At 45.8% G+C, this 12,697-nt stretch overlaps 1 protein-coding gene across 1 annotated transcript in view; it reads right to left on the reverse strand.

Moving 5' to 3' along the window:
- The window catches only part of PCNX2 (pecanex 2), a 304,655-nt gene that overhangs the window by 72,826 nt on the left and 219,132 nt on the right, over positions 1-12,697 (reverse strand). Inside the window, exon 23 of the mRNA XM_036102955.2 lies at positions 8,493-8,622. Within this exon, the coding sequence (XP_035958848.2) occupies positions 8,493-8,622 (130 nt within the window). The remainder of the gene's footprint in view (positions 1-8,492; positions 8,623-12,697) is intronic.

The raw sequence follows: 12,697 nt of genomic DNA on the forward strand, positions 1-12,697 counted from the left end.
AGGAATCACTCTCCGTGTCCCGTGGCCCTGCATTCCTCGGTGTTTGCTGAATCCTCAGACTGGTCTCGCTTTGTGCGGATGAGAAGGCTGCAAGCAGCATTTGGCCTGCGTCCCACACCACCACGGAGGCTAGGGGGAAAGAGAGGATCAGCCTTCCCTGCTCGACTCCCTGCCCCGAGGCCCCAGAACTCACTTGGGCCAGGCAGAATCAACAGATCTCTGGGACTCTGGTGTGAATTCTGTCTTCTATTGCCTTGGCCCTTTGGCCATAGTGTCACTTGCTTGTCTGTTTCTTACCTGGGGCCTAAAGTCCAGAGAAACATTGTACGCAGAGCTAAGTTTCAGCAGAGGGAGGTGAAATCCCAGGCAGGCCCTGCACCGCTGTAGGTTCTCAGTCAGCCCCAAGTCCTAGCCCTTTGGCTGAGCTTCACGGACACTGAACTCTTGAGCTCCTTTTGGCTTCTCAGTCTGCCTTGACACCTTCCTTTTATCATCGATGACTAAGAGTGTTCCGTGCTGGTATCTCCTTACTTCTGTTCCTTTTGGAAAGTTTGGGACTTGGTCCATATTCCTACCCTGGCTGCACCCATGAGTCCCAGCACCCACTGTTTTCCCAGACATGGCCCTGCAGTGGCTGAGCTATGTTAACCCCAAAACACAACTCTTTTATCAGTGATTCTTAAGCATTTTTAAATTACTTAAAATTCTCGAACTTATATGTGCTCCCCAGACAACCCTGCATTGTCCCTTCTGTGGAGGGAGATTCCCAAAGACCTACCGTTAGCTCCTAGGAAAAGTGAGGGGCTTTTTTTCATTCCTTTCACAGATGTTTGGAGTTACTGAACACCCTGGAAAATTAAGGGCAAGTGATGGCTTCCAAGAGGAATTTTTTGGATCAGCCATTTAAAAAGAAAATTGCATCTTGAATTAGTTCGACCACCTTTCTGGGCCTGAGATTTTATTCAGGACAGCAGGTGGTTCCTCAGTGCCCATGAAGCCACATTTCTGCTCTAATCTCATGGCTCCAGACCTGGAAAGGAGGCTCACATTGTCGGTGATCACAGATTTCCCAGGATGAGAGGTCCCATGCTCACAGCTCTGGCAGGGCTGGAGGCGGCAGGCCACACCAGAGGGGTACCCCTCACGCCTCCCGTCTCAGGCTCTGGAGCTGCTGAGAGCCGGCCAGGCGACCATACACGACCAGGGCCCGTGAAGGAGGCAGCCCTCCTGAGAATGGCTGCGCCGTGGCCCCCGGACTAAAAGAAGCCACTTCTGGAGTCAGGCACACTCAGGGAAGAGGCCTCGGGGCCTGGGCTGCCCTGCCTGTCCTTCCAGCCCGGCTCCTCCTCTGAACAGGGCTCTTGGGAGGGCGCCTCTTTCCTGTCCCAAGCGAGCCCTTTAACTGGCATTCACTGAACCGTCTATAGTGTGGGAGGCATTTGAGAGGGCTCGGGACATAACAGAAAGTGCTCAAGGCTTGGAATAAGACCAAACCTGGTTTAAAGTCTTGGCTTGGCCACTGACTTGTTCTGTGACCTTGGGCAAGTTATTTAACTTCCCGAGTTTCCCTTTTCTGATCTGTGAAATGAGAAAAATGAAATTCTACTTCCAGACTAGTTATACAGGCGAGAATGAATATATTTGGGAAGGTGAGCAGGTGTTCAGTAAATACAAAAACGAGAACCAGTACTGTGCTATTGTACTACTATTACTAATTGCAAATTTTAATTATAGTGCTCCATTTTACTATCAACCTGTAAGCCAAATAAGCTTGCTGCTTTGCATTTGAGAAAAAAAAAATACCTTTTGAGAAACCCCATGCTTTGCACAAAGATCTTATAAACCATGCTTAAAATAGCTCAGTGGGTAGAGAACATCCAGAAAAATCTTCCCCATTGTGAAAAGGTAAAAAATAAAATGTGACATTGAGAACTTCTCTCTTTGACGGCCTTGCCCAAGTCAGGCACCCATGGACTTGTCCTAGTACATCCTCATTAACAAACCATGAGTGAAGACAGATGGTGGCGGGTCTGCAGAGAGTGAAAGTGAGGGGCTGGAGAGATGATGAACAGCATCATTGAAATGGACCTCTATGGACTGGAATATTAAAGCCGATGGGTCAAGAGTTGGTAAAGGAAATGTAAATTCTTTTCTTTTTTTTTTTTTTTTAAAGATTTCATTTATTTATTTGAAAGAGAGCGAGCAAGCACAAGCAGGCAGAGGGGCAGAGGAAGAGGGAGAAACAGACTCACCACTGAGCAGGAAGCCCAATGAGGGGCTCGATCCAAGGACCCCGGAATCATAACCCAAGCCGAAGGCAGACGCTTAACCGAATGAGCCACCCAGATGCCCCGGAAATGTAAATTTCTGATTTTCATTTAACCACACACACATAAGATTGGGATGATGAAGGCCTGGCTTGGCAACACTTTAGTAAAATAATTGAGAGGTTTTAGATTTTAGAAGGCATGAATGAGAGCAGAACATCTGGCTCACAGGAAGTCACATCTACTGAGAGCTGAGTAGACGACATCTGGAACAGGCTAGAGGGGAGGGTTAGAGACAGCCCAGTAAACATCTGGATGAGGGCGGCGGGTAATGCCTGATGTCTGGACCATTTCAAAACATAGTTAGTGCTGTTTAGCCTGAAAGAGGGCCGTGAAGGGAGAGATACATAGGAGGCACGAGGATGCCGGTTGCTCGGGCAGCAGCAGGTATATCCAGGGAATTGTGGCATCCAGGTGAGAACACAAGGAACAGATCCAGCACAGTGAAGAGCCCACAGCCGTGGCAGACGAAGTTCACCCAGGGCTGCCTAAGAAGGCACAGGGCTGCTCCACCCAGAGTCGAAGAGGCTGGAGAACTCCCTTCCATGAGCAGCACAGGGGGGGAGTCTGTAATTCCAAGGGTCCGCTTCTGTATTCCAAACCCATGAAGGCACTGGGAAATAACAGAGTAAGATTCACGGGAGCCCACAGAGACTAGTTGAAATATTTGGATCATATAGTCTGTCATTTGATAAACCACAAAATTGTGACGCTTTAGAGATGTTTTTCAACTCAGGCTGCTGTGTTGCTCAAAGAACAGGACCAGGCTCTGTGACGGGGTAAGGCATCAAAATAAACACAGCGCTTAAAGGTGAAGACTGATATTTAAGGGGTGTGTGACAGCGCGCTGTCTGTGGATTTGATGTTACATGGTCTATACTTGTGTCCTTTCACCGGTTGGTATGACTGTGCTCTGCCATTTCAGAAAGGATTTCAGATAGGTTGTAAGGACATATAAAATATGTCTAGACATAACTGAATTAAAAGTCAAATGAGAGAAGATAGAAATATAGGTAAGGAGAACAAAATGCGGACAGGATTAAGGAGGCACAGAGAGCCAGTCAACCCATTTTACAGAGGAGTTAACTGAGGCTCACAGACTGAATAATTTCCCAAACACCTAACCAAGCATATGGGCTGGGACTTTAATCGAGATCTGACAGACTATAAATCTCACACTTTCTGACGTCCGACCACTGCCTCAGGGAGAGCTGAGGATTAAGTAATGCTGATTATCTTCTTGCTAACTAGGGTGGGACCACGGACACCGGAATACAGAGTTGGATGTTTTTGCAGACCAATCACATAAAGTGACTCTTACTGGTTAAAGCCTAGCACAGTGCCCTCGTGTAGATGCTTAATGCTCATTTGTGGAGAAGGATAATGCCCAGAATGATTTAACATTTTGTTTTATTTTTAAAGATTTTATTTATTTGAGAGAGAGACAGAGACAGCACTAGCGGGGGCGGGGGGTTGGAGGAGGAGAGGGACAAGCAGATTCCCTACTGAGCGCGGAGCCCGTGTCGAGGGGCTCGATCCCAGGACCCCAGGATCATGACCTGAGCCACCCAGGCGCCTCTGATTTAACATTTTAAAACCAATCTGGAGAATCTGATAGAAATGTAACCACCATGAAAGCTATACTTGTCTTTCAGATAGCTGTTCTATGCATCTCCTCATAGCGATGGTATTTTACATCTTATACAAGACTTCTGATCTATCCAAACAAACTCATTATTAATGGAACCCTTCATTCATTAGGGCTGAAGACAGTCAACTCCTTTAGGACCAAGATATTTGCTGAGATAACCAAAAACACGAATCAATACTTTATAGCCTAAACATTTGTTTCACGTTAATGACAAAGTTTGGTTATTTAGTGATTGTTTATATATAAGGAGAAGGGTGATATATCATAATATCAGAATTTGTTTCTAAAGCTTTTAAAATACTCTGACATAAGGGGATTTACACACACAAGGCACTATTATTATAGTGCATTTTTTGTCCTTGCCTGTAATTTAAGTGGGGACCCAAGGCAGAGCTCATTAAGACAGATTTTAAAGCCCTTATTAATCAAGAGAACATCAGTTTAACAGTGAACTTAGATTTCCTTTCCCTTTTACACAATATTGTGGGACTCAATCCATTTAAGAAATAGAGAACACCTACTATGTGCATGGCCCCTTAGGGACACAAGATGAAAAAGAAACAAGTCCAAACTTGGAGACAAGTATAGTCTATGCCAACCCTGGGTAGAATTTGCTGATGGCCACAAGGCAAATTTATCTTCCAAAGACAGCTGCTATAATACCTCTCATCCCAAAGGCCTTCCTGAGCCTTACCACTCCTACATCAAGAGGTGGAATCTGGGTGGGTGTGGATGGATGGGAAATGGGGTTGGGGAAGGGGAGGACGGTTTTGTGAAGGACACAGCCCAAGGCAAGGCTTGGGATGAAAAATCCACAATATGTGAGGTATGACAGAACGTTTTGGGAAATAAGCTGGAAATTGAGATTAAGACTGAGGAGGGTCTATATCTGTGCTGTCCAATGTGGTAGCCTCTAGACACATGTGGCTATTGAAATTTATTTCATTACAATTAAATAGAAGAAGTAAAAATTCAGGGGGCGCCTGGGTGCTTCAGTCAATTATGTGTCTGACTCTTGATTTTGGTTCAGGTCATGATCTCACGATCTCGTGAGATCGAGCCCCACGACGGGCGCCTGGTGGGGCATGGAACCTGCTTAAAATTCCGTCTCTCCCTGTCCCTCTGCTCCTCCCCTCCCTGGTTCTCTTGCTCTAAGGAAAAAAAAAAAAAAAGGTAAAAACTCAGTTCCTCAGTCACAGTCCCCCATTTCAAATGGTCATCAGCCACGCATGGCCTTAGGGCTGCCATATGGGATGGCGCAGGTGCAGAGCATCTCCAACAACGCAGAGCTCCTTACTGGACAGGGCTGGTCCGTGTAGCATTTCTTCTTCTCCTCAGGCAGCTTGAGCCACCACAGGCCTTTGAGACAGCATGGAACCTGGTGCTATATGTGCAGAACAGACAAGAGTGCGGTGGAGTCAGGAGGGCAGAGGACACGTGTTGGGGAACAGGAAGCCTGTGGATTTCAAGACAGCCCAGGAGGGGGAAAACAGACCGGCCATACTTACCAGGTGGCTGGTGATTTACTTATCAGTTTCTTAGGGTCTTAAAATGGTTTCATGGGGCACCTGGGTGGCTCAGTCGGTGAAACATCTGACTTCAGCTCAGGTCAGGATCTCAGGGTCCTGGGATCAAGTCCCGCATCGGGCTCCCTGCTCAGTGGGGAGTCTGCTTTTCCTTCTCCCTCTGCCCTCCCGCTGCTTGTGCTCTCTCTCTCTCACTTTCTCTCAAATAAATAAATAAAATCTTTAAAAACTTTAAAAAAATATATAAAATGGTTTCATTACAGTGCTGGGCTCACTGGAGACTTGCAGAAACAAAGCCAGCTTTCGAAGGCCGGACAGAAAACCTGGAGGCCTGGGAGGGGTGGCAAGCAAGGCAGGAGGGGTGGCAAGGGAGAGGAGGCCCAGGAGAGGGGACCGCCCCCGAGGGCACTGGCCGCAGCCCAGGCTGGGGGTGGCGTGCCGGGGTACCCACTGGCAGCACGTGCCCACCGCACCTCCAGAAGAAGAGTTTCTTTGATCGGCCTTTGGAAGTGAGGGGACGACTAGTAAACAACCGCACAGAATCAATGGCCCCGTAACCCAGTGCTCCTTTGTGGGCAATGGAGCAGGGAGAGATGCTCTCAGGCAAGAAAGTGAGCAGTCATTAGCATTTGAAATAAAAGCCAACAGTTTAAGATAGTTACAATGAGCTTTCCAGAGCATTTGCAGGGATCCAGATGAAATTTCCTGCCATTTCCTTTCCTGCTACCCACCTCTTACTGTCCTGAATCCCATCACTGATCTTTTAAGCAGCCAGGCACCAGGCCCTGTATTCTGATGCTTAACACAAGGTTACCAGCCTGGGTTTTGCATCAGGAACTTTTTCCCCCAGCGGGACTGAACATTTTCTCCAACTTGGCTCCTTCAGCGAGACCTCGTAGAGGCTGGACAGTCTCATCCATGCCCGAAGAGCCTGATGCCCCTCCCCACCCGCAGCCAGGCACAGCGAAGGCAGACCCCTCCCACAAGTAACAGCACTGAACTGGGGACATAATGGCTCACAACAGAATCAATTATTTGTGACACTGAGTAAGGAAATGGGAAGCCTGCTCTAGAGGCCCATACACGTAAGTAACCCACAGAAGCTGACAGTTCAAGTACCATACTGAATCCTGCAAGTGAGGAAACTAAGTAAGCAAACACAGAACACCAGAAGCATCTTGCTCCGCACGGGTGTTAGGACGCCGCCCTGCACTTAAACCTCCCCACAGAGCTCGTCCATTCCCCCTTCCTGCCGGGGACACTTAAAACCCTTTCCAGCTCAATGGGGATGCATCTTGCTTATGTCAGATTCCAGGCCAGAAAGACTGGCTCCTAACTTAACTGAGACTAGGAGACACAAAGAATCTTTTATACTAAGGATCCAGCTGAAACAATCTTGTACTTTCCTGCATCGTTAAGAGCAATGGCATTGCCAGTCCTCTTATTTACAAGTGTAAATGTGGTTTTCAGAGCTCCAAAAAGATACCCAAAATTGTCTTCCCCTAAAGAAACTTAAAGTACCAAGTCAGTGCCTGTCATTTTCTTTTACTCTCTGGCTCTGTAAATATGCACGGCATCTCTTTAAACAAACACAGAACAGGACTCGCGCCTCTGTGCAAAATTTCACACAGGTATTTGTTGTACTGCTCAAATCCCACCTCTCGTGAATATGAGGAACCTGCCAGGAATCCAAATGGTCTCCCCACCGCTTCCCGGCCTCCCAGCACTGGCCCCCCAGGGAGTGCTCAGGTTCGATTAGTTCTCCCCCAGGGCACCCCTAAATGTGAGCTTGCCGGATGCGCTGGACGTAGTCATGGTAAACACCTGTCAGCGTGGGTCGAGGGGGAACGGGGACTTATATGCAGAGCAGTCAGAGAAGAATCACAGGGGCGCAGGCTCCCATGGGGCTCTATGTATATTAACCCATTTTCTCCTCACAGCAAGTCTGTGAAGTAGGTCCCTTCATTTTGCCCCCATTTTACAGAAGAGGAGAGAGAGGCCTGAGGTCACCAGCGTTAAGTGGTAGAGGTGAGATGTGAGCCCAGGCAGGCGGGCACCCCAGGCTGAGTTTTAATCACCACCTCCTTCTGCCTGTCCCACAAGGGTGTGCATTTTACGTCAAAGGGGAGAAACAGAAACCACAGCCCTCCTCCATTAATGGTGTCTTGTATAAGACATAAAGAGCACATCGTCAAGGGCCGGAGTCGTGCAAAATGCAGACATACTGCTGAGGGCGGATTGGGGTTTATGGGGCTCAGCGCAGGGAAGGCTATAAGTTACCAGGAGGAGTTCTGGAATAAAAGTCCACCTCCTCTGCCCCAGCTGCAGATGGGCCAGCTCACCAGCCTTCCCTTCCACCACCTGTTCGAAGAGGAGTTCTGGAAAATTACTTAGCGGACGATGACTCCACCTTCACGCCTTCCCTCAAGAAGTAACCGCCCCCACTCCGTCACTGTTTGCTGGAGGAAATTGATGACCGGCCAGTCCACACAGTCAAGAAAATACATAAATCATCTTCTACAAGTTTAACGGCACTCTAGAAAACCCGGTGTTCTCCCTTATGTTGAGCTGTGAAGCGTGCACACTTGCACGCGACACACATATTTAGGATACTCACAGAAGGTACCGTGGAGAGAGGACACGTGCCATCCAGGGGCAATCTCTGCCAAGCAAACGGGACGACGTGGGCTCCCTCAAAACCCTTTCTGAGGGCAATTGCAAATACTCGGCAGTGTGAACTCATTTTTCCTGCACGACCAGTGAAACCTGGACTGGTACCCGACTGCAAATCTGCGATCAGGCCCATTCGGTCCGGAGCCCGGAAGCCCCCCCGGGCTGAGCAGTGAATGGAGGGAGCCCCCAGGGGATACGTTCAGCCCCCAGCCAGTGAGGCATAAAGCCTGAACCTTGACACGGAGGAAGGTCAAGGAGCATCCAGAAGCATGAATTTTAGCAAAAAGAACGTTAGCATCAACTTTGGGATCTTACTTGTAGTTTTTCTCCCAGAATTTCACTGGTCTAACATAGGAGGTGATGAAAATGACACTCCCGAGGAATGGGCTCAGTGGAGTAGAGAAGATGGAGGTGACAATCGTCTGAAAGAAAAGTATGGCGGAATCTGAGAATTTTGAGTTAAGGCAAAAAAAAAACCCACAAACCATTTTTTTCATTGTTATTATATATCGAAATATTATTTCAGCTTTTGACTCGTTTATATGAAAGCCATTTTCTCACCAAGGAAAGAAAGGAGAGCATGTACTTGATCTCTCTGTGTACAGAGTCAGGAATATAAAACTTGCAGTAGGATCCTGCTAGGTCTTGTTTCGCCAGCGTGAAAACCAAATGCTTCTCATAAAAATCCCAGCGGTCTCAGGGTGATTTATGGCAAAGATTTAATATCTCAGGTTTGAAAAAAACCTCTTTTTACTAGGGTATCATTAGCAGAACAAAACGCACTGTGCTACATTTACTAAAGTATTAAGTAGCTTTATAAATAATTAAAATTAAATTACACTTTTTAGAAGAAATGAATAGCATTGTGTGAGAAGGTAGCATCTCTGTTTCTCAAAGACTCTTTCCCCACTATTCAAAAAAATATATTCTTTATGATATAGTGAACACCAATGGCTCAAGTCATGTCTGGTTTATAAGCTAAAACTGTAGACACATGAAGTCACAGCACGTTGCGCTCTGTATGGGTTTCTCACTTACTGGTGGGACTCACTTTTACACACCCTGGTCGATCAGAAACATAACTGTCCAATATTAAAATTAGTACTGCTGCCATATTTGGATGAAAACCAATGAATTGATCTCTAGAAATCTGAGAGGGTGCCTGACACAGACAGGAAGACTCTATGTGTCATTGCCAATCAGGACATAGAAGCGACCCAGGTGTCCAGATGCTTTTATATACTCTCAGCCATGTGCTGGGGAGGGGTGGCTGTGGGGACCTCACCGCCCGTTTACACGTAAATCCAGAAAAGGAGAGCCTTGTGCTGTCATAGGCACATCCCCAGGTATTTTCACAGACTTAGCTCAGAGTTTTGCTTCAGGAATAACTGTGTCTTTATTTTATTTTATTTTTTTCAACTTGCTATTTACTTCCAAGCAACTTCAGGAGTGAAATGACATATCCTCCATTAATAATCCATTCCGGTGTTGAATTGTTTGGGTAGCAAAAAGATCTCTATGGTGCTACAATTTAAATCCAATTCCTTTTATTTTGACCTCGGTTCACACGGAGAGCTACAGAACAATGAGCTACCATGAGATCTATTATCACCCATCTGTTTTCTCTTCATTGGAAAGCTGAAAATATCTAAATACCTGGGTTACAAAACACACCAAATTAACCATGCCCCTTGTCTCAGAAAGAAAAGAGAACTGCATGGGGGATGTCATGGAGTAAAGGTACTGAAAAAACGTGAGAAGGCAGAGCCACAGGGGGATTTCTCCGATGGGAGGAGGGCAGGAGGGCACTGGGGGGTTTGCAGAAAAACCAGGACAAAGCCGCACGGACCTGGGGCTGAGCAGGATGCTAGAGAGACTGGCCCTGCTCTTCTTTTCGATTCTACGTATTTCCCCCAAGATTATGTTGTCCATTTTTTAAATGCCAGAAACAATTAGCCAGAAGTTAAGTCAGGAAAGCAGTGCGAAGCTGTAAATGAAGTTCAATGGGGTAGGAAAGGAAATAAGGTTTAACAGGTCTGAGGTAGGGCAGAAGTGAATAGGTGGCCTCAGAGGTTATTTTATTTAGGGGAAGATCAATAAAGAAATACAGCACGCTCAGGGCAAATATAAAAGCCTGTCGGTATAATTGCTCAGACAACGCCGAGAAGCGGGGACTCCTATGAGAGCCCGCACATGGAGCCCTCTTTGTTTCTTACCCACAGGGAGAGGGTGACTCTGTCAAAAGCTTCCATTAGCGTACATTTAAAATGAAAACATCTCTGTCAGTCCTTAAAGTTAAAAACAAACCATCTGAAGCTCAAAAGGACATACCAAAGAGAAATTCTGCAACCTTCCCAATATACACATTTAACAGAGATAATCTGGCTGCGTCTGTAATTACTAGAACACAATGGTCTTGCATGGTCTCTACACATAGTAAAAGGGTGAGCATTCTCATCCGTCCCTGGAGGCTACAAGCTCAGAAACTAAAAGAGGCTACCGAGGGAGAAAACATGCTAGTACTGGAAAAAGCAATTTACTAAACAGTGCCCTGCTGGCCTGAACGCTAATTCAGTTCCAAAATGGAGCAAATTAGTCCCTTCCTGATGCCAGGATTGAACCCACAGCTTCTTAATAGAGTGATAAAATAATTAACATTTCAAAATTAGTCAAGATCCAGGCCTGGCGCTTAGGAACCTCATAGCTTTGTCTTGACGGCATATACATCCGCTTTTCTAAACTATGATCTCATTATATTCTGAATGGTATAACGTTGGCTTCCAGATAACACATATCTACCTTTACAACTAGTCAAGGATGGGAAGGTGTCCTGGGATAAGGGGGCGGGGGGTGACGGGTCCTGTTAGCTGTCACATAACTGCAGTGGTCAGGCTCCAAGGTCACTTTGAAGGCTCTGTATCTCAGGAGAAGGGAAAACGTGGATGTCACTATCACGGGCAGTTTTGGGAACAAAGCACGGGGATCGATCAAGTGTTCTAAAACGGAGCCACCAGATGCCCAATGAAATCTACATCTCAAATGTTCAATTTCTTGAGAATGAGTCACCCACCAAGAAAGCACTTAGATTTAATATGCACCGTGTGCAATCTGAGGTGGATACTAACGCCGTGTTTATTCTTATAGGAGATATTAAGTGCCAGACATGAAGTGCTTGTGTGTGAACCCTCAGCACACAAACAGGTCAGGTAATTGAAAATTATGGCTCCCAGGCGGGTCTTAACTCAGCTGTGGAACCATAAGGAGTAATTAGTATCGCTGAACTCACCTAACAAGGCATAAATAGGCACAAGAAATGCTACAGATCTGCATGGGACCAAAGTTAGGATAAAATTGGGAATCATAAACTTCAAGTTTCACATTCTTTGTGCAACTCCTGAACCACAAATTTGCAACATCCAGTAGTTTTCATTTAATAAACAGGCTGTAAACTCTAGATAGGATGCCTGAGACACACTTCAGAAATAAATAACAATCACCTCTCTTTCAGCTCACTGTCTTTGTTTTAAAGGACTCTTTAGAAAAACCAAAATTACTGGTATTGTAGAAAATGATTGCAGTTAAAGGGGAAAAAATTGTGTAAGAGCTCACACTCTTGCAATTTTTTTTTCCTTAGCTTGTTCTGCCAAATAACCTTGAAACACTTCAGCAATATCAATGCAGGTCTAAGAATAGGAGCACAGAACAGCGTGCATTGTAAGGCCAGCTCCTGGTATGCTTAAAAAGATGCTTTTAAACAGAGGAGTCTGGAGAAGGGCATTGTTAAAAGCCTAGAATATATTATCCTTTAACAATTAATCCCACGTATATTTCCATGCCTGTACAAGAAGTTCAGGTCCAAGACTGTTCGTGAATCGTCTTAATGAGCCTTGTGTGGACATCGTATGGAAGGAAGCTATAGAACTGGGGGTCACACATGCCAGTGGGGTAAGGATCCTGGGCAGGCTTTTGAAGATGAACATTCCAGGATCCACCCCCTGAAATGTGATTTTAAAAGTATGTGTTGGGCTCTGGGATTTCGTTATTTAACAAGCTTCTCAAGGGATTCCCATACAAGTAGTTCCTGAAACACATTGTGGAAAGCACACATTTAGGAGGTATAAATGAGGTGGGAAGGAAAGCCTTTGAGGGCAAATTTTAGGCCTGAGTCAAGGATATTTTTGTCTAATCTCTCTCTCTTCAAGAGTATTTTTTATTAATCTCTCTCTCTCTCCACTTACGCACACACCCCACACACAACTTACCTGTGTCAAAGTGATCCCTACAAGGAGTATCTCAAGTTTGTTTTGAAGTAAATTAAAACTAATTATCATTATGGCAACACTTAAAAACAGACAAAGAAACCAAATGAACCTACGAACGGTAAAACTAGGCTTCTTGGCTGAGAGCAGCTACAAAACAAAACCATCTATTAGTTTTTTCGTCTTTAGAAGACTTTGGGTAATTCTATGTGTATCTAATTCTGAGTTTTGAATATTACTCAAGTATATGATTACCAAACT

This window comes from Halichoerus grypus, chromosome 7 (genome assembly GCF_964656455.1).
Source record: "Halichoerus grypus chromosome 7, mHalGry1.hap1.1, whole genome shotgun sequence".
NCBI classification, from domain to species: Eukaryota; Metazoa; Chordata; class Mammalia; order Carnivora; family Phocidae; genus Halichoerus; species Halichoerus grypus.